At 35.5% G+C, this 22,621-nt stretch overlaps 1 protein-coding gene across 1 annotated transcript in view; it reads left to right on the top strand.

Moving 5' to 3' along the window:
* Nucleotides 1-8,636: 8,636 nt before the first annotated feature.
* AGBE (1,4-alpha-glucan-branching enzyme) overlaps nucleotides 8,637-22,621 on the top strand; it is a 122,111-nt gene continuing 108,126 nt past the window's right edge. Inside the window, exons 1-3 of the mRNA XM_090388907.1 lie at nucleotides 8,637-8,931; nucleotides 13,304-13,473; nucleotides 15,600-15,715. Of these exons, the coding sequence (XP_090245033.1) occupies nucleotides 8,831-8,931; nucleotides 13,304-13,473; nucleotides 15,600-15,715 (387 nt within the window). The 5' untranslated portion in view covers nucleotides 8,637-8,830. The remainder of the gene's footprint in view (nucleotides 8,932-13,303; nucleotides 13,474-15,599; nucleotides 15,716-22,621) is intronic.

Genomic DNA, 22,621 nt, shown 5'->3' with positions numbered 1-22,621 from the left:
GAGACCGCACCTAAAGAAAGACATCGAGCTTCTTGAAAGGGTGCAAAGAAGGGTAACTCGCCTGGTGAGATCGGCAAAAGGGCGTCCTTATGAAGAAAGACTTCGAATATGTGGGTTGCAGAGTTTGGAAACTAGACACCTTAGAGGAGATTTGATTGAGGTGTTTAAGGCTCTGAGAGGCATCAGTAAAATGAATGAGGACAAAATTTTCAAGATTATAAATGATGCTAGAACTAGGGGACATAAATTCAAGTTACGGGGGGAAATGTTTAGATTGGACTGCAGGAAGTTTTATTTTAGCCAGCGAGTTATAAATTATTGGAATAAGTTGCCTTCATTGGTGGTAGAGGCCGACAGTTTGGGGAAATTCAAAGGTTATCTGGATAGTACTTTCGGGTAAGGGAAGCGCATAGGATGATAGGATTAATTTCCTTTTTATTTCATTTTATTATTTTTATTATTTTTATTTATTTATTAATTATTATTATTTATTTATTTAATTTTTGTTTTTATCATTGTTTTGTTCGGATTTTTTTTTTTTTTTTTTGGCTGGTGCAGCATAAGCCATAGGCTTTCTTGCACCATACGGCCGTTACTAATACTAATACTAATACTAATACAATTTGTACAGTAGTCTTTCATGCGCAACAGTGTCAAGAGCTTTCCTGAAATCCAAATATATGATATCAAAATTATTTTTTGCATCCAGTTCTTTGTAACCACAACATAGTATCCAATCAAATTTTTCAGATAATACTTTTCCTTAACAAACCCATGCTGTGTCTGAATTATTGCTGCAGTCTTATCTAGATGATCCTCTGATACATCTGTAACCAGTGACTCCATTATTCTACTCGGAACAGAAGTTAAACTAACTGGTCTGTAATTACTCGTGTCACCCTTCGATCCCCCTTTGTGAATTGGGGATACAGAGTGTAGAGTGTGTTTAGTGTCAAACGGCACCAGGGGTTTCCCCCATCTCCGCGTAGTATACGTTGTGGGTGTGAAACAGAATCAATGCCAGAGGTTTAAAGTGTATGGATTTCGTATATGTGTAGTGTCGTGTACCATTGTTCCTCTGGTCATTTAGCCGCTGGGCCCCTAAAGGGTTCCAACGTTGTCCACACTCTGCCACGTGGAGGCAGACTAGGTACACTAGTATTGTAGTTATTTAATTCCTAGCCACTGAAATCTCAGGAAATTAGGTGGCAGATCCTGCCACCTAATTACCTGAGATTTCAGTGGCTAGGACCTAAAAAAAAAAAAAAACGCTACAGATAGGGGTCAGCCAAAAGGATTACTGATTATGCAACTAATGTTGTTATTAAGTTTTTGGGTGCAGGGCTCAGGCAATTTAAAGATGGTTCAGACGCTGGTTATAAGTTTGGTCACTGCATAATATCATGGTTTGTGAAGAGTAAATCAAGAAGATCCAAAGCAGTGTTGTCATCCATGGGACAGAGGTCACATCCCATTAGCGATGGTAGTCGTTGACAGTCCAGCTTGAATATGGGCAAGACGAGTTGATCAGGCGTATATTCATTCCAGCTCTAGGGATCTTCTTCTTGTGATGAGCTCCTGGCAATATTGCGAGATGGCCTTGTACTCTGAGTCGCTGTCCAACAAGTAATGCTCCTGGAATTTTGGATTGAAGTTAATTTTAGTAATCAGAATGCAGCGAAGGTCCTCATACAAAGGGCAGTCATGCATTAGGTGAGTCCAACTCTCCAGCTCTCCACAGTGGTAAAGGGGATCATCAATAATTCCAAGACTTGAGAGTTTTGCTCTGATGGATCCGTGACCTTAGCCCATCTTGCCATGTCTGTTGTAAATGGAGGCTAAGGCGCTTCTTTTCAGCATTCAAGTTGTTAGTGGGATCAATGGTGTAGTCCATGAACGTCACTTTGATAGTTGGTAGAGAAGCCCACAACGTATCACCTCCAGGTCCAAAGGAAGGGCGCCTGCCAACACCTGAAAGGCATGGATACTGACAGTTTGCACAATTCCAGTCCGTGGGGACTTATCCTGAATCCAAGGATGCTCTCATAATTATAGCTAAGGGTTTGCTTAGTTCTTTTGCCGCCTCGTTTAATATAACTGAATAGATCCCATCCACCCCAGGAGCCTTTCTTATGTTTAACTTCAACAATTTCTCCTCCATTTTGCTCTCAGTTATTACAACGTCATTAAGCATCCTGTTACAATTTGATAAACTTCTGGCATTTTCCTCCCTTAATAACTCCTCATGTGTGAATGTAGATACAAAATGCTTATTCAGTTTGTAAGCTATCTGAGCAGGATAATTAACAATCAAACCATCGATATCAAGATGAACTTCAGTAAGAGAATGAAGACATCACTACAACAATGGTAGAAGCCGTTTATGAAAACAATGCCGTAATTTAGTGGGAACGAAGAAGTATTACTATGAAGGCACGATGAAATTTGTGCACTTCCTCCCATTTAAATGATAAAATAAAATACATATACTGCCCCAGAGTCTCAAGAGTTGTTTGTTGACTGAGTAATTACCCCCAGAGAATTATGATCAGAAGGGGCTAACTACTTGAAGAAACTAAAAACATATCAGAGGTTCAGAGAATCTGATGTTCCTCTTAAATCCCGAAGCAATCTGGGTAGATAAATTAACCATGCTATTTCTGCATAATACCAATCACACTGATGCGATATATAAAAAGTTTCTGAAAAAAAGTTAATAATACATCCATAAATTGAACTACTACATAAGTTTTATTTGTAGTGATTCACGAAATGGACGAATTTGTAATCTTATTTTTTACAGTGATGATTTCATGCAAATATAACACTGTGGTAAGTAGCATACCGAAGTAGTACTCATGAAATTTATTCTACCTTTAGTCATTCATATAGTACTTTATATAATAAATGAAATAAGTGAATAGCGAGTTTTATTAGATTAGTATGATAGTTTTCTACATTAAACATAAATGTTAAATGCCGAAATTGGAAATTGTAGTGGGTTTATATAGAGAGGTCCACAGGAAGAAGCACTATCAGCTGTAAACATCATGATGACTGTTTTTCGCATGTCTGTTAGACTTCACACTGAGGCAGCTAAGGCCATGAGACATCACTTCATAATGTTTATAAGTTGATTATATACTATGGCTGGTTTGCTTGTTCTGCGTGCAAAACCCAACTTCTATAGCTAAAAAAACGTCGTTATCCTCAAACCAGACTGAGTAACTATACCATACTGTAAGAAAAATAAAAATAAATAAAAACAATAAAAATTTCTTCGTGTCAAAGTCAGAATTCGAAATTGGACCATTCATGTACCGTGTCGAAAGACATTGATTATAATTACGGCGATACCTCTAGGCAAGGGACGGCAACCTGCGGCACTCTGAACATGTAACTACGGCTCTTTTAGCCCACATGAAGCATAATTTAAAATGGAGTTAGAGGAATTAAAAATCAAGGACATGTGGACTGCAAGACTAAAATGCCTTAAAACTGAAATTGTGGATTTGGAAATGCAAAAGGCTGCTCTTGCAATTCTACACAAATGGATGGCGATAGATCAGTTGAAAAAGCAAGATTGTGTTCGATACATGGAGTGACTTACCGGACACGTAAATAAATTTGAAAATATTTGCGTATGGACTTCTCTCAGTTTTTGGTTTGACGTATTTCTGCAAGAAAATGTTTTCGAATATGAACAATATTAAAAATAAACCAAGAAACCATCTGAACAATACGAGTCTCTCAGCACTCCTAAAGATGAAAATTATTGGGCATACTCGTCTGATATTGAGGCTCGCTCAAAAAGTTCAGCAGCAAAAGTCACATTAATTCGTACCTAATTGGAGGTTTGTTACGTTTTTTCGGTATTAACAAATAATATTTTAAAATATATATATTTTAGATAAAACACCTTCCCACTCTAGTCTGCTATATTGAATAAGTCTAAACCAAACTAAAAAAGAACCAGCATGTTTCATCTTTCCTCTCTTCTCACCCGGACTTTACAGTTTAGAGGGCTGTGCGGTCACATACCATATAATTCCGGCTTTATGTAGTCATGAACTACATTGAATGCACCCGTAATGTTAACATCTGGAAAATTATGTCAGCCATTTCATATCAACTGTATGTAGTTGATTATTACTATCTGTGCCATTAATTTATTTGTATTCCTATTAGCTGCATTACAGTGGCGGACAAAAAAACGGCATCACCTTAAAAAAACGTAGCATTAGTAGAGGCATATGATGCACGAAAGCAAGCTTATGCAGCATCAGCCAAAAAAAAAAAAAAAACACGCTCCAATTTCACCCCTTCGTTCGTTCCAAATACCTGTCCAGCTCAGCCTTAAATTTGTTTATGCTATCAATTTCCACAACAAAAGATGGAAGTCTCTTCCATCAATCAACTACCCGCTGGCTAAAGGCAAACTTCTGCACATCTATCCTACAACTGTCTTTCCTCAATTTCAATTTATGCCCTCACAGGTGATTATTCTGAGCAAGGGGAAGAGTCCCATCAGCATTGACCATGCTCAAACCATTCAAGGCTTTATATACCTCAATCAGATCACCTCGCAGGTGCCTAGTCTCCACTGTAATCTTCAAAATTTAAGCCTTTCCCCTAAGAGCAACCCTTTGTTCCATTCACTAATCTTGTTGCCCTTCTCTGTACTCGTTCCAACAGCTCTACATCATTCTTGAAATGAGGCCTCCAGACCTGTATACAGTACTCTCAAGGTGAGGCCTGACCATTGCCTTATACAAGGGGATAATCACCTCCTTATCCCTGCTAGAAAAATTCCAGTATATCATTGACAAGACACCATGAGCTACTCTTGCAGACCGTCTGCACTGCTCAGAAAGCTTCATATATGCCTGCACAATTACCCCCAGATCCTTTTCATTCCCTATTATATTTGTTAATGTTAAACTTCATTTGCCACCTCTCAGCCCGTCTGCTCAACTTTTCTAGATCCTCTTGCAGCAGCGTACTGTCATTATCGTCATTAACCACCATGCCAACCTTCGTATCGTCCGCAAACTTGTACATTAAGCTTGATATACCATCATCAATATCATTTATAAATACAGAAAACAACAATGGACCCAAGGCACTCCGCTAATAACATTAGTCCACGAAGAGCAGTGTCTACTGATTACCACTCTCTGTCTTCTCCCACTGAACCATCCCTTTATCCATAGCAGCAATTTGATTTCAATGCCGCATTGCTCCAATTTTTTCAGCAGTTTTCCGTGTGCAACAGTAACTTATAAGATATTATTCGATTTCAGTCATTATGTTTGTCGCAAAGCAAAAGTATTGCGTCGGATAACGCTTCTATTGCATCAGACAGTAATTGAAAGGTATTGCATCAGCCGTTTCTATAAATATGGCGTTCGAAGGGTATACACGCTCATTAGTATCCTGTTTTGCGGAGGTGTAAACATGGCTCCTTATGTTCAGTTAACACCAAGAGAAAAAAGTGTAGGCGTGCTCTGTCCCAGGAAGGGATTTCTACACATGCTATCGCTGAATAAAATAGGCTGCCACCAGTCAACGGTATCTCAGGTGCTGAAATTAAAGCGTTAAACCAGTGATATGAAGAGAAGACCTGGATCAGGCCGTAAGAGAGTGACTGCGTCTTCCCAAGATAGATATTTCAAGGTCTCGTCGATGACGGGAGGAATTTTTATGGGCCTTTTTCACAACGTGGTTGAGTTAGTATGTCTCTGGGGATGGTATCATGGTTGTTTTTTTCTCTCCAGAAACTCGGGTTTTTCGTCCAGCAATGTTATCATAATATACGCAATTTACAGACAATATACACGGAGCAATATGGCCTTAGTTGTTAATGCTCCTAAAAGCCATACGACAACAACAGCAACAACAAGCCAAAAGAGAGAACACATAAATAAATAAAAATGAGCATATTATTGCGAATTGCATAGTTTTACCAATTGGACAAAAAAGTCATTAAAGTTTGACTTTTTTGTTCAATAAACAAGCACATCGACCAAAGAATACTCGAAATTTACAAAGTGTAACGTCTGCCTCCGAAAATCTTTGTTTACTTAATCTTATTATTGTTACTATTAGTCATATTGTGCAAGGAAGCCTGAGACTTTTGCTGCACTCACTAACAAAAAAAAAAAAAAAAAAAATTCTAAGTTACCCTGAGAGAGAGGAATCACCATGGAAGAGAAGAATGATGATATCCAGCTCAGGACTCTGGGTGTGCCAAGCCCATACTCACCAGATGTGAGCCCCTGGGGTAAGAATAGTCGGGGAAGAATTTGCCGTACTGACTTCATACATCATTCATCCGCATTTTGAGGGATATATAACAGAGAGCGCTGTGTTATTATTGTTACTATTAGTCATATTGTGCAAGGAAGCCTGAGACTTTTGCTGCACTCACTAACCAAAAAAAAAAAAAAAAAAAAAAAAAAAATTCTAAGTTACCCTGAGAGAGAGGAATCGCCAAGGAAGAGAAGAATGATGATATCCAGCTCAGGACTCTGGGTGTGCCAAGCTCATACTCACCAGATGTGAACCCCTGGGGTAAGAATAGTCGGGGAAGAATTTGCCGTAGTGACTTCATAGCATACATCATTCATCCGCATTTTGAGGGATATATAACAGAGAACGCTGTGTTATATGAAAATTTATTGCAGTATTTATGCTTACCGATTTCTAACTTCTCATTTGAAGCCCTTACTCGTCTTTCTACCCACGAAAATTAAAGTATGGGATGCCGGATGTGAATTCATTATTTATTTCAAAGAATACTATAAAATTAGCTATCGAATACTGTGCAATAATAATAATAATAATATTTTGCTATTAATAATAAAGTAAATTAGTAATTACATAGGAGGATTTTTGTGTCAATAATATGATGTCATTTGCCCACTTGAATTTTGGGAAGCAAATGAGCTGAAGTTTGCCATATTAATGAATTTAGTTTTTATGTCATTAAAAATAAGAAATCACTTAACATTGTTTTTGGTTATATTAAATTATAACCATTATCGGAAGTGCATTTTCAGTATACGAGTTTTGTAAGTACTCAGTGAACTATGTATGTTAATAGTTTGAAAGGACGTTTTACCCCTTTGTCTTGTGCCATTTCAGAAATGGAGCAGTAGTGAGTCTCACAGATTCCAATAATTTTAAGTTCTGAACCTTTTTCTTGCGATATTTTGCACGGAATCTGTAATAATCATAAATCGAAAATAAGGCATTCATAACTTTAATCGTTAACATAACCTAATGAAGTTTGGTTTTGTTGAGTGTCTTAGTTATAGAAGTTTTGCCTCAGAATTTGTCTTTTTGGATGTAACTGCAAGTATGAGAAGTATGAAATCCCAGAATCCAATTGAGATTGATGTACCTAATATTGAAAATCTGTTAAGGAACGATCCACGCCTTAAACCTTATGAAAGACTAATAAGAAAACGGTAAGTTTTTCTTATATATATTTAATTTCATTATTCGTCATTAGTTTAAAATAAATACATAATGGTGACCTCAGAACAAGGCTTATAGAGGGGCTTATAAGTAAAATAAAAGTGAAAACGTCAGTAAATGAAGAATCAAAGGAATTTAATTTTGCACATTTGAAGTTGATAAACTTTTATCGGTAAAAGCTTGTCATATTCGCTAAACCTTTAAATTCTTGATTTCAGGATTCACTTTATTATAACTTATTAGTTAAAATAATACGAAATAATATGTAATCACGATTACATATTTTTGAAAATATGATTCGTAACCATATGCCTTCAGAACAGGAGGAACTTTAATTGTTTTTATTTTCTAGGAAAATTGGTGTCTGCGTTTAGCAAACAGACCATACATTTTTTTATACAGAATATGTGATTGCGTATTCTAAAAAATAAATTGGCCTAGATTATATATCAGGCCCTGCAATTGGTATGTTGGTGATGGGGAGCAATTTCAATGTGAGGCACACCTCCACTGGGACGTCTGTAATAGGTATAAAATATCGCTTACTTATTACCCGGTTGCCGTTTCGAGTCAGCCCTAGATTTTTCCCTTTAGCATTATCCATCGATCAATCACGCATCTGACTGTGATAATGAATAGTCAGGGAAGTATTTAACCAAACTTTGCGTTATGAAATAATTGTAAATGCATAACTTGCATAGGATTCTAAAAGCTTTAAGTTAGAAACTCTCTCTACGGGTGGGTATTTACAGACTTTCATATAATTACTGTAATAAAAACCATTCATTCAGCCAATAATACGCCATCGTGTATAGCACAACGATTACTGCATTGTACTTTCTCGCTGTGCGTGAAAATGCCCTGGGTTTGAATTCCATCAAGTTCATGGGGAATTTTTATGCTTTTTTTTTTTTTTTTTTACCCCATACAGTGGTTAAGTTAACCGTTTTCGGAGAGTGTTGCAGGGTTTTTCATCCAGCAAAACAGGAAAACTGATTGTACAATGCACCAGTATGCAAAGACATAATACACTGACTCCTTGTAGTTTTATTTGCCCATTTGCAAATATCGGCTGAAATCCAGTAATGAAACTGTCAGAAATTATTTTGATGCTGACTATAATGTTAATATCAACGAAAAAGCCATCACTAAAACATGTGCAGTTATCAGGTGGTAGAGTTGTCGGTGGTTTTAGCTAGAGAAGCACGTCTTGCCAGATTGTAAGAACTTTGCACTTACGATGTCTTATCCGACTTAACTACTCAGAGAGCAGTAAATGCACTTTTGTTATTACAAGTATAATTCTATTTGATATTTGAATATATTAAAAACCTATTACGCAGCAGATATGGGACCACCAGATGCAATGAAGGTTGTTGTACCACATATAGATAATCTTTTAAAGATTGATCCGTACCTTAAACATCATGAACATGAAATAAGGCGGCGGTAAGTGATCTTATATGGATAACAATTTTTTTTTTTTTTTTTTTTTTCACCGGTTACTACTTATAGCATAACCTGTGCAACGTTAAATCATAACATACATGACTAAGATTTCGATGTCGCTATTAAATTGGCTCGTTTGAGTCCTTTCTTTGTTTTACCGTGAAACAAACTTTATTAAATGTCGTTTACAAATGTAGTAAGTAGTAATTTGTTAAATGGAAACGTAAGTCGCATTTTAGCATCGCTTTACGGATAAGCCATGTTTTCCATACAGTCAGCACATACTGACCTTGACCTACACTTGACATTTAATCTTCACATGGGTGCTGTAGGACGGTGTATTTAAAATACCGTACGTTTTGAACTAATCAAGAAATAGTTAAGTAGTAACGAAAGTAGATATCTGCGTTTAATTCTGAAGATATGGTGTTATTTCTTACAATACCATCAACTGTATATTGAGCTATATGAGCTTTTAAGAAACAAACCAATACACTATATATTCATAGGGATACCTTTGAATTGGACGTATACGCGACATACTATTTATTTGTGAAGATAAATTTTTAAAGACAATATATATTGAACTTTATACAATATATATTGTCTTTATTTACGTTAATATAATATGAAATTAGTATTATGAAAAGTCTGAAAATAAATGACAATAATAAGATTAATTAATATAGAAATAATATCATAATAACCAATATGATATTATGATATCACTATGGCTCTATTTATGGGAAATGTAATATTAAAAAAATAACCAATACTTTCGAATTAAAATGAAAAAAGAATGCTGTTTCTCTTAGTGTCATATATTTTTTATCCATAATTTGTGGCATGAATGAGAATAACCAGTATTTTTAATTGCAGTAAAGTATGATTAAACATTAGTTGTCCAAAAAAAAAAAAAAAAAAAAAAAGAGTTTTTATAATGCAAAACAATAATACTTACCCTCATATCCCATCCTTGTGTTTATACTGTTTGCATATGTTTTTGAGTATTTCCATCAGTTTTCAGGGAGATGCCTGGAACTTCCTGGGAATATACCATATGGTTTCAATAATCATATCTAAATTTCAACAGTTTTATCTTTTTTGTTTGATAATTTTAGTTATTATTTCATGTGATCTCCAAGGCCATATTTTTTCGAATTGAATTTGATAATTGCAAATATGGAATGTTTGTTGAATGAAAAATTTAGTCCGTCCATTTCCATTTTCCCCCCTTCCTTTTTTAACTTAAATTAGTCAGGGTTGTTCCACAGTGATTTTTTTTTTTTTTTTGTTCTCTTGTTTGTACAGTGATTTCATGAAGTTGGGATTTCCATTTACTTCCTCAAAAATTGAAATTTACTTCCTCAAAAATTGAAATTTACTCCACTCTCCAGTATTATCCACTCCTTTACAAAATTTTGCACATTTGTGAAACTTTATTCATATGAAATGGACTTCCACAAATTGAGATTGTATTGACTGGTTTAAAAGCTGGTTTGGCTGATTTATTTCAAGATCAGAAAGTAGAAAATCCCATTGTTTATAACATTTTATGACAGTCTCAAAAACATTAATAAATATTTTCCAAATTCAGCTTCATCCCTTTATTAGGGATGAATCCCTAATAAATCCCTTTATTAGTAAAGAGCATTTAGAATATTGTGTTAGCTCTGGGAGCCACACTTTAAAAAAAAAAAAAAACTGAAAAATCTGGAAAAACTGGGGAAAAAAAAAATAGAACTTCTAGAAAGAATTAAAAGAAGAGTAACCAGATCAAATAGGGTTGCTATTTGATGTCCATGTGATGAATAGTTTTGAAGTTGCAGACTGCAAACCTGGGCAAGTAGACATTTTTGTAAGGGGGGTGGAACCTGGCAGAGGTAGATAAGGTGCTGGAGGGAATCAGTAAAATCGGTGAGGTGTATTTTCACTGGTATAGGAGAGAATGGGGTGGTACAAATACAAAATTTTTTGATGAGTAACATAAGACTGGATCTCATGAAGTTTACTTTCAGGCAGCATGTTGCAGATCATTGGAAAAAATTGCCTGCCACAGTGGCCAAGGTGGATAGTTTGGTAAAATTCAAGGTGGAATTGGATCCACTTTTCAATGGGAAAGGTATGAATGATAGAAAGTTTCCCTTTTTTTGGCTGATAAAGAAGTCTGCTTCCTTGCATCATTTAGCCATTATAATATCGATATAATATTAAGTAGCCTAGATTGTGGTAGCAACTCTACTTTTGGATTTACTACTGGAGCCACTGAATTTGTCCTAAGTTATTGTTTGTTATTTGGTTTTTAGGAGCAATAGCAACTAAGGACATATTGCTCCGGGAATATGCTGTGGTTATTCCCTGACCTTTCCGCATCCTCCGTATTTAGTGGTGACGGGCTTGAACCCTGGTCTAATCAAGGAGCGTTTATTACGCACTGCTGCTCCTTCCCACCTGGCTACGGAGGCATCGAATTTGTCCTAATGTAGAGCTTTGTGTGCCAGTAATAAATTTTTGAAATCAAAAATTCTCTAGACCTGTATGAAAAAAAATTACCTCATGTACTCTAATTTTACAAAAATTATTCCATATAAAGTAGTAAATTCACTTACTCTTAGTTAATAAAAAGTATTTACATAGTTAAAAAAAAATAGTCAAGTTGATGTAGTTTGGAAAGAAATGAGGTTTGGAAACATAAATGAATAGAAATTTAATTCAAAATAATGCTAAATAACTAGACAAAAGTATATTATAAAGGAATTCACAGAAAATATTTACTGTTTCCTCTGAATTTTTTCTGGTAAAAACAGTTTTTTCAATGGTCATATTCCACTGTTTGTAATTAATTATTACATATATAATCTTTTCAGTAATCCAACATGATTATCAAGTGCTATTTGTTTTCTGTAAATGATCTATATGCTTCTTTTGTAGTATAGTTAAACTTCCAATATCCATATTGAATAGGTATTTTTTTGTCTTCTGTTGCATTTTAAAATGAGTACTTCCGCTGTATCTTGGCATTTCCTGATTTTTACAGTTGTCATATTATGGCTGTACATAAAAAGATTAGAAGAAATACTGAATTTCTGTACTGTAGTTACTGTATATAGTATTTTGTATATATAGTAGTGTACAGTGTATCCTTCATCAAGAGAAACATAACTAGAAATACGTGGATAATTATGTGCCATGAGGTGTGATCAAAAAGTTTGGGACTGATTTTGTATCTTAACATTACAGCATTGTAGCAGGTTGTGACTTATGGCTAGATGTTTGGTGACTGGTAACATGTGACTCACCCATTTATTTGCAGTTTGAATTAGTATGTATTGAATAGGTGTTTTTTGTCTTCTGTTGCATTTTAAAATGAGTGATTTTACTGAGGAAAATATTTGTTTTTCACAAAGTCCAAGTCACCTTGAATCAAAATTTGTTTCAAATTAGGAAAAAGTGCAGCAGAAACACACAAAATGTTAAAACAGCTTTCCAGGAAGATGTGTGTGTGTGTCATTCAAACATCTTTCAGTCGTTCACAAGGTTTAAAGAGGGCCATTTGTCCATTGAAGATGATCCTTGCTCTGGCTGCCCTTCAGTTTCAAAAACATATATTTTGATTGTTTTCATGATCTGTTCAGGCAAAATTTACATTTGACTAATTGTGAAATTGGTACTTATGAGAAATGTTATTCAGTTTTAATACAAGATTTGAGAATGCAATGCATTCGGCCATTGCATCCTAACTGATGATCACAGAATGGTGAGTTCTTGCATATCAGGTTCTTTGTCACTGCTATACTGTTGACCTACACTTTGCGTCATCTGTCATGAGTGACAAATCATAGGTGTAGGCTGTGACCTGGAAACAAAGGCCAAGTCCTCTTCTGCCCATGGTACTTTTTGATCCAAGAATGCTACAGAACAGTTCTACAATAATTTTGTGATGCTGTTCTGAGAAAATGGCTGGAAAAGTGGGCTTCAGGGAATTGGCACTTGTATTGTGACAACACCCCTGCATACTTGGCACTTTCCATTGGAGAATTTCTTGTGATGTATTCTATCACTGTAGTTCCCCAGCTTCCATACTCAACAGATTTAGCTCCATTTTTTTTCTTCTTTTGTTTCACAAGGAAGAAAAAGCCTCTTTAAAGGAGCTTTTTCTTCCTCATTTCTCTTTGAGCTCCTTTGAAAGGTCACAAATTTGTAATGACTGAGTAAATTATTTGGAATGCAGAAATTTTCCTACATACTATCTTTAAGAATTTATTTCACATTTGTGTACTATATTTACTCCTTTTCTTGAAATTCCATTACTAGACTATATGCATTGACTATATTCTCAGATAAAATAGGCTCTTTGTAAATATTTTATTAGGTATGGTTGCTTCAAAGAATGGCTTGATAAATTTGAAGCGCTTGAAGGAGGATTAGAAAAGTTTTGCCGCAGTTATAAGCAGTATGGTATTCAGGTAAAGGAGAATAATGAAGTTGTTTGTCGAGAATGGGCACCTGGGGCAGAAGCAGTATTTCTTAGAGGAGATTTCAGTAAGTATGTGTAGATCTCTCTCTCTCTCTCTTTCTCTCTTGCTCACTCAAAACAAATTGTTAATTGAAAAGTTTAGGTTATTATGTACTTACATATTAAAGGATGATATAAGATATATCATTTTGATCCATATTACATTAAAATAGAAAGTTTTAATATAATAGCCAAAACTATTTTCATTGTATTATAGAGCTGAGAATGACTGACTGGCAGTGCCACTGAAACTTCTGTTTGGAAAAAAAAATTGCCTTAAAAACGAAATTATACATAACGAGCATTCAGACAGTTTCATTATTATATGAAGGAACTCTAGCCTCTTATTTAACTCCACTTTACCATTACCTACAGTCATACTTAAAATCCATTTATGTAGTCAAAGGATAAATATTTTGATAGATCCTTTTTGGATTCATCAAAAAAAAAAGAAAAAAAAGATAATTAACCCCCTAATTATTTCTTTCTTTTTTTTATTATTATTTTTTTCTCTAAAGATCCTGTACTCTTACAGCTGCAAAATCTATTGGAGCACATCATTATGGCTTGTGTAATTGATTTGTGTGATTGATTGCAATAGTTCTCATGTATAATTAATAATAAACATGTATAATGAACTCTCGTATATAATGAACAATATAAATATTTTTATCTCAAAAATATGACTACATCACAAAGTCGTATTTTGGAGCACAAAAGAGGATACGAACTGTGCAGATCAAGGATATTAAGCTCTTGAAAATGGATGTTTTTTAGAAAATTTTTCCAATTAACATATTAAATTGGGTTCAAAGAATAGTTTAATAGCCCTAGTCATGTTTTTTTAGATTATTTTAAATTTAGCTCAAGATTTTGTAAGTTGGGACTTAATATTTATAGAGCTTTTGTATCTGTGGTTTGGTGCATATATTGTGTGACATAAGTGGTGCATGGTAGTGGAATTGTAAGGTTTTAATTGTTGTAAATAAGTAGCTCAGGAGTTCTAATCACCTAGGTTGGTATATTTTTTTTTTGTTTTTAGAACAATTAATCTAATTTAAAACAAAACAAACAAACTTAGTTAAATCCAGTTTAAAACTACAAACTTACTGATATAGAGCAACATGTAACATAAACTTGATAGCATAATACATATTATTGCATTTAATCTATTACTTCAAATTAAATTGAATTTAAACAGAAATCATACCTCAGACTTGCAGTAAAGCAACAAGCTGAAAGTAACAGGAGTGCTATGACTCTGGGGAAGAACCGAAGGGGGCAATTTTTCAATGCAACATAGCCTAAAAAAATGTGCAACTTGTGAAATGTTTGCAGACATTTCTGGAACAGGACATGATTCAGCCAAGGAGGATGTCTATGTGTGCTAGGTGCAAGGTGTGAAGAAATTAGGCACCAACTCAGCTTTCCGATGGGCATTTATGAGAGCTTAAAGAATAGGGTGGATGCACTTGAAGGAATTAAAATGGAGGCCATCAAACTCCCATCCACCCAACTCATTGCTGAAGATAGATGAAAGCATTATTCACAAGTTGACCAAAGTTGCTAATATAATTTTAAATTGAATAGCATCTGAAAAGAGGCAAATCTGCTATTCGTTTAAAACTCAAAGCACTAGTGTGACAGCTGTTTTGAGACTTCATGATCTCATCAGATGATAGTTGTCTTACCTACAGATGGTGAATAATGTATCTAATTTAGAAGCCAAGTTTGCATGAAAGAAATGTAAACAGGTTCTTATCTTTTAAGAAATTTTTAAAAAGAATAGAAAAATTTTAAGTTTTACTGAAGGTAAAATTTTCCAGTTTTATTGAACTTACATTTCTTCATTTTTGAGAATTAACAATTTGTTATTTACATTACTTTATATTATTTTTATTATATTATTATATTTTTTATTATATTATCTTATTATGTTTGTTATATTCCTGTCTTCTGGTGATTGAAGTATGCATACGGAATCAGAATATTTTTAACTTCTGCGTTTAAATATTTATTTATTTTTGGCTCATCTCATTAAGATAGAAACTTCCAGAAGAGTTGCTTTGTAAGTAAGCTAACCAGTTATTAGAATATTCTATGTGCCCGATATTTTTAAACTCTATAATCTGATATGATTTTTATCTTCTAGATAATTGGAATAGAGTATCACATCCTTATAAGAAACTAGACTTTGGCAAATGGGAACTACATATTCCTTCTAATCCTGATGGCACTTGTCCAATTTCTCATGGCAGTAAAGTAAAAGTTAGTCAGCTCTTATTTTTTATTTTTTTTTTTTTTAACGTGTTTCTATGTGATACTTTTACTTTAACTTCACCAGAATATAAGCAATTACATTGTAGTAGCACTTTGTTTTTTCAGGAGTAGCACAATTATGCTGCCACTCCATACTGTTTTTAAGATCTGCTAACTGTAAATACATCTGCTTCTACTTAAAATATTCATCTTCATAGTAACAAGATGCCTGTGTTTTGTATCATCTCATGCTGTGGTCCTATGTAGATAGGACCACAGGATGAGATGGTCACTATGTAGATGTGACTTATTTTCCAATTAGTTGCAATTAAATAATTATGTTATTGTTATTTGTTTTTGCATAAAAGCAGCTAAGACATGTGGCATCGTGTATTGTATCTATAAATCATGTGTATTCCATCTTTGGTTGGTTTGGTTGTTTTTCTTACATGAAAAGTCTGAGTAATATATTAATATTATTTTTTTATTTGTGTTGATTTCAATATTCTGTTTGATTACTTTTTTCATATTACTATTACTAGTAATCTACAGGCCAGGTGATTGTGAAAATTATGATGAGAGCTTTTGCATGCAAATGGAATGGGCAAGTAAGTGTGAATATCTTATTATGGGTGATTCTAATTTGCCTCTAATTGATGGGAGCAAATGGGAAGGAAACTCCACAATGGGAACTAAATTTTTAAATCAACTAGATGATTGCTATTTGTATCAGCATGTCAGGGAAAAGAAAACTCTAGACCTCATCATCACCCATGAGCCAGATGACATAATAGGGCTGACAGTACAGGAACCAGTAGCAGGAAGTGATCACAGAGTTCTACAGTGAATTATGAAGAGAGCAGTAGCAGTAGTTAAAGGCAAAGGAATGGGTTATAATTTCAGAAAAGGAAATTATGATGGATTTGAGATGCTACATGACCATGACCTCTATTAACTGGGTAGATATCTCACAGAGAGCAAATACAATTGAATTATGGTATACCTTTAAAACATTAATCACAGAACCCTTGAATTCTTATATACCATTAAAAAATACTCCACGAGGAGGATTCCAAGTTGGATGAATAATGAAGTTGCCAGATTACTTGAGCAGAAAAAGATGGCATGGAAAAGATACAGAGCAGTAAAAAGTACTGATGCCTATAACAGCTACAAATTTATCTGTAATAGTACCACAGAAAAAGTTAGGCTGGCAAAGGCAGATTATGAGAAATCACTTGCAAAGAGAGCAAAGGGAAGGGGTAGGGAGTTCTTCACATATATAAATGCAAAGAAGAGAAGGACAAACCAGATTGGACCGTAATCTAATGGACATTAGATAGTATTAAATACCCGAGCCAAAATTGCAGGTGAACTCAACAGTTATTTTGCATTGATGTTTACAGAAGAAAAACCCTTCACGTCAATGAGAAATTATGGGAGTGAAGTTGAAAAAAAATGTAATTAATGATGTTGAAAATTCACATGATTATTTAATGAAAAAACGTTCAAGCCTACAGGCCAGTATGGTTTCTGGGGTTTATGGCATATACCCTATAATCTTAAGGGGTGCCTCCGTAGCCAGGTGGGCAGGAGCAGCAGTGCGTAGCACATGCTTCTTGATTAGACCGGGGTTCGAGCCTGTGACCACCAAATACGGAGGATGCGGAAAGGTCAGGGAGTGACCATTGCATACCTCCGGAGCAATATGGCCTTAGTTGCTAATGCTCCTAAAAAAAAAAATAAAATAAAAAATAATCTTAAGGGAGGCAGCTAATAAGTGCATTGAACCATTGAGGCTAATTATGAGAGTATCACTGGACTCGGGAGTGATTCCATTTGATTGGAAAAGTGCCAATGTGTCTCCGATACATAAGGGCAGTTCTAAGAGTGAAGGCTGAAATTACTGGCCAGTTAATCTAACTTCAGTAGTAGGGAAAATCATGTAGACAATGATCAAGGGTGGAATTCAGGATCATTTCATTTAGATGGAAATGGAATTCTGAAGGATACCCAGCATGGTTTTGTAAAGGGAAAATCATGTTTAATTAATCTGGTTAGGTATTTTGACAGGATCACTCAAGAGCTGGAGTTAGGGAATAATTTCGACATTATTTATTTGGATTTCAGAAAAGAATTTCTCGGTCCCCAATGAGTGGTTATATTATTTCAGGGACTGATGGCAGTCGTCATGAAACAAATAAATATATGGAATGTGTTAGGGTAACTAAGAATAAGAATAGGTGCATGTATCTGTGCAGTGCCAGAAGTGTAGTAAATAAATTTCATGAATTTGAAGTGTTGGTCAAGACATCAAAGGCGGATATTGTTGGGATATCAGAGACGTGATGTCAAAGATATTAGGAATGCGGAATTGGAATTTGGGGAGTACTATGTGTACAGAAAAGATAGACAGGATAGGAAGGGAGGAGGGATTATGCTGTTAACTTAGAAAAACATAAAATCAAAAGAAGTGCATCCAGTTGACATAGATGGATAGTGCAATGTAGAGTCAGTGTGGTGTGACATAAGCACTGGGAAAGCAAAAATAAGAGTAGTAGTGTGTTATAGGCCTAATGACTCGAATGAGTACAATGAACAATTATACAGAGAAATAGAGTGGGCTAGTAAATCAGAATGTCTTATAATGGGGGATTTTAGCTTCCCAGATATTGCTAGTATGCATGTGACCAACCTGTGGGTTGGTCACATGCATAGTAGCAAGACTTTTGTGGATTTATTAGATTATTTTCTGCAGCAGCATGTTCGAGAGGCAACCAAAGAGAGGGTAATACTCTTGATCTAGTTATAAGCAGTTATCATTCTTGCATTAAGAATTTGCAGATAAGGGTACCACTAGGTGGCAGTGATCACAGTGTACTGATGTGGGATTTACTTAAAGATATAATTACCATCAGGGTAAAGGAAAGGGTTTTTTCTTCCGTAAAGATGACTACAGTGGTCTCAGACGATTTTAAATTCTGTACATTGGGACCAACTGATGATGTTACCAACAGCAAATTCTAAGTGAGAAGCATTCAAGGAATTAATTGTGGAAGTTACTAGACGTTTCGTACCTATTAAGAAATATTGTTCAAGGTTTAGGCCTAAATGGTTGTCATATGAACTAATGAGACTTGTGACAGAGAAGAAAAATGCATGGGATGCTTATAAATTATCAAGCGACTCAGAAGCCTATGGCAGATATAAGCTAGTCTGTAATCAAGTCACAAAGGAGATTAGGCAAGCGAAGGCAGATTATGAGAAATCTTTGGCAAAAGATGCTAAGAAAAACAGCAAGAATTTCTTTACTTATATAAACTTTAAAAGAAAGGGGATGAATCAGATTGGACTTGATATCGATGGTTCGACTGTTGATGATCCTGCTCAGATAGCAACAAAAACTGAATTAATATTTTTCATCTACATTCACACATGAGGAGTTATTAAGGAAGGAAAATGCCAGAAGGTTATCAGATTGTAGCAGGGTGTCTAATGATTTTGTAATAACTGAGAGCAAAGTGGAAGAGAAATCGTTGAAGTTAAACATAAGAAAAGCACCTGGGGTGGATAGGATCTATACAGTTATATTAAAGGAGGCAGTGAAGGAACTAAGCAAACTCTTAGCCATAATTATGAATTATGAGAGCATCCTTGGACTCAGGGGAGGTCCCTACAGACTAGAGATGTGCAAGTGTATTCCCAATTCACAAATGGGGAATCGAAGGGTGACATGAGTAATTACAGACCAGTTAGTTTAACTTCTGTTCCAGGTAAAATAATGTAGCCACTGGTAAAAGATGCATTGCAGGATCATCTAGATAAGACTGCAGCAAGCTGACCGGGCTAGCCAGGTGGGTAAATTGCCTGCCTGGCAACCCAAAGGTCATGGGTTCGAATCCCACCTCGGGCTTGGATCAGAGTAGAAAATGCAAAAACTTTGGGAGGTGCATTATGGCCACAGAAGCCGATGCGCTAACAACAACAAAAGAAAAAAAGACTGCAGCAATAATTCAGACACAGCATGGGTTTTTTAAGGGAAAGTCTTATCTGATAAATTTGATTGGATACTATGATGTGTTCACAAAGGAACTGGATTATTTTTTGCATCCAGGATCTGGATGCAAAAAATAATTTTGATATCATATACTTGGATTTCAGGAAAGTTTTTGATACAGTTGCGCATGGAACACTACTGTACAAATTGGAGCAGAATGGTATTAAGGGTAAGTTGCTGCAATGGATAAAAGGGTGGTTGAGCGAGAGAAGACAGAGGGTGGTAATCATTAGGCACTGCTCTTCGGTGGACTAATGTTATTAGTGGAGTTCCACTGGGTTTGGTGTTGAGCCCACTGTTGTTTTGTATATTTATCAATGATATTGATGAAGGTATATCAGACTTAGGGTCGAAGTTTGCAGATGATATAAAGGTTGGCAGGGTTGTTAATGATGGTAATGGTAGTGTGCTACTGCAACAGGATCTAGAAAATTTGGGATGATGGGCTGAGAAGTGGCAACTGAAATTTAACATTCACAAATGCAAAGTACTGCATATGGGTAGAAGTAACCCAAAGAAATGTACCAACTGTGTGGTACTACAGTTAAGGTGGTAGAAAATGAAAAAGACCTGGGAGTAATCGTGCAGTCAGATATGAAGTTTCCTGAACAGTGCAGACAGGTGGCAAGAGCATGTCATGGGGTTTTGTCAATGATATATAGGAATTTTGCTAGCAGGGAAAAGGAGGTGATTATCCTTTTGTATAAGGCAATGGTCAGGCCATGCCTTGAGTACTACATACAGATCTGGAAGCCTCATTTTAGGAAGGATGTAGATTTGCTTGAATGTGTACAGAGAAGGGGAACAAGATTGGTGAGGGGAATGAAGGGATCCTCTTACCGAAAGAGGCTCAAGTTCTGCAAATTGCAGTGGCTGGAGACTAGCCACCAGTGAGGTGATCTGATTGAGGTGTATAAGACCTTGAATGGGTTGAGCACGCTGAATTCTGATGGAATTCTTCCAGTTTCTCAGATTACAAACCCTAGGGGGCTTAAATTCCAACTGAGGAAAGGCAGTTGTAGAATAGATGTGCGTAAATTTGCCTTTAGCCAGTGAGTGGTTAATTGCTGGAACAAACTTTCATCCGCATTGCGGAAGTTGATAGCTTAAATAAATTCAAGGAGAAACTGGACAAACATTTAGAAGCTCATACACCTGCTTTCTTGCCTCACATGCATCTATTACTATTAGAGCTGGAACAGGTTGGAATCACAGGGAAAATCCCTAGATGGATGGCAGGAGGCAGAGGGGTTGTTTTGAAAAGTGGTTTTTCCTAAGATTGGGTTGACGTAAGAAGTGGGGTTCCCCAAGATTCAGTATTCGAACCACTGTTGTTTTTGATTTTCAAAAATGACATTGATGAAAGGATAAAGGGTGTGATGTCTAATTTGCAGATGATGTAAAGATTGGTAGAATAGCTAATGATCACCACTAAGCAGAACTTCTTCAATGTGATTTTGATAGACTTCAGGGATGGTCAGAAAAATGACAGCTATGCTTTAATCCAGCAAAGTGTAAGGTATTGCACCTGAGAACAGTAACCCCAAAATAATTTATACACTTGTTGGAGTTGAACTAAAGCCAGTAGTGGAGGGAAAGAGACTTGGGTGTTATGATACGGTCAGACATGAAATTCTCCGAGCATTGTAGACTGGTTGCAAGGAAGGCCCATGGTGTCCTGTTTATGATTTATCGAAAAATTGCTAGTAGAGATAAGGATGTCATATCCCAGATAACTCACCTGGTGAGATCGGCAAAAGAGCATCCATATGAGGAAAGACTTTGAATATGTGGATTGCAGATATTGAAACTAGCCACCTTAGAGGAGACTTGATTGAGGTGTTTAAGGCTCTGAGAGGCATAAGCAAAATGAATGAGGACGACATTTTCATGGTTATAAATGATTTTAGAACAAGGGGACATATTTTCAAGTTACAGGGAAGATGTTTAGACTGGAGTGCAGGAAGTTTTATTTTAGCCAGTGAGTTATAAATTACTGGAATAAGTTACCTACATGGGTGTTAGAGGCTGACAGTTAGGGGAAATTTAAAGGTTAGCTGAAGTTATCTATGGGAGGAGGGAAATGCATAGGTTGTCTATTTCCTTTTCTCTTGTTAATTATTATTTTTTAAATTTTCTTCTTATTATTATTACTTTATTCTTATTATTTTATTCATTTTTTGTTATTTTATTTTATTTATTTTTGTTAAATGGTGCAGCATAAGCCATAGGCTTCCTTACACCACGTGACCATTGCTAATACTAATACTATTAATATTAAATGAAATGATGTGAGAAAGCAAAAGTTATGTTAACTGTATTAACAACATTCGAGTGTTGGCATTTGAGGTGAGCGGACACGCTTCATCAGGGCTCTTCAGTTTATTGGATTGGATTACTGTTGATTATTGCTTTTAAATATTTGATTTATTTCATATATTGTTGGATTATTTTGTTATAGGTTTCCTGTAACAGTTTGATTTTTATAATATTATAGATATCATTTTTTAAAGTTAATTTTCATTGATATTTAGCTAATTTTATAATGGTAATTACGAGATCTGCCTTAAACACGTCACAGGGTATTGTGACTCGCACAGAAATAGTTGATGGAGATTTACGCGTGAGTCATGATTTAATCCATTGCAGAACCTGTGGAATGTTTTCCAAGGTCGACCTGGCGACTAATCATAGCTCACCTGGGGATTCTTTTCCTTTCTTTGTGATCGATGTAAGGAGTGCACCTATCTTAAATTACAATTTAGTGCACTGATGGAACAATTTGAGTCACTGAAAAAATGGGTGCTTGCCCTCGAGAATAGTCAGGGACTCAAGGCTCCAGCAATCTACCAAGTGAT

This window comes from Mastigoproctus giganteus, chromosome 14 (genome assembly GCF_048544385.1).
Source record: "Mastigoproctus giganteus isolate SK-2022 chromosome 14, ASM4854438v1, whole genome shotgun sequence".
In the NCBI taxonomy this organism is placed as follows: Eukaryota; Metazoa; Arthropoda; class Arachnida; order Uropygi; family Thelyphonidae; genus Mastigoproctus; species Mastigoproctus giganteus.
This window is presented reverse-complemented; position numbering and strand designations above follow the sequence as displayed.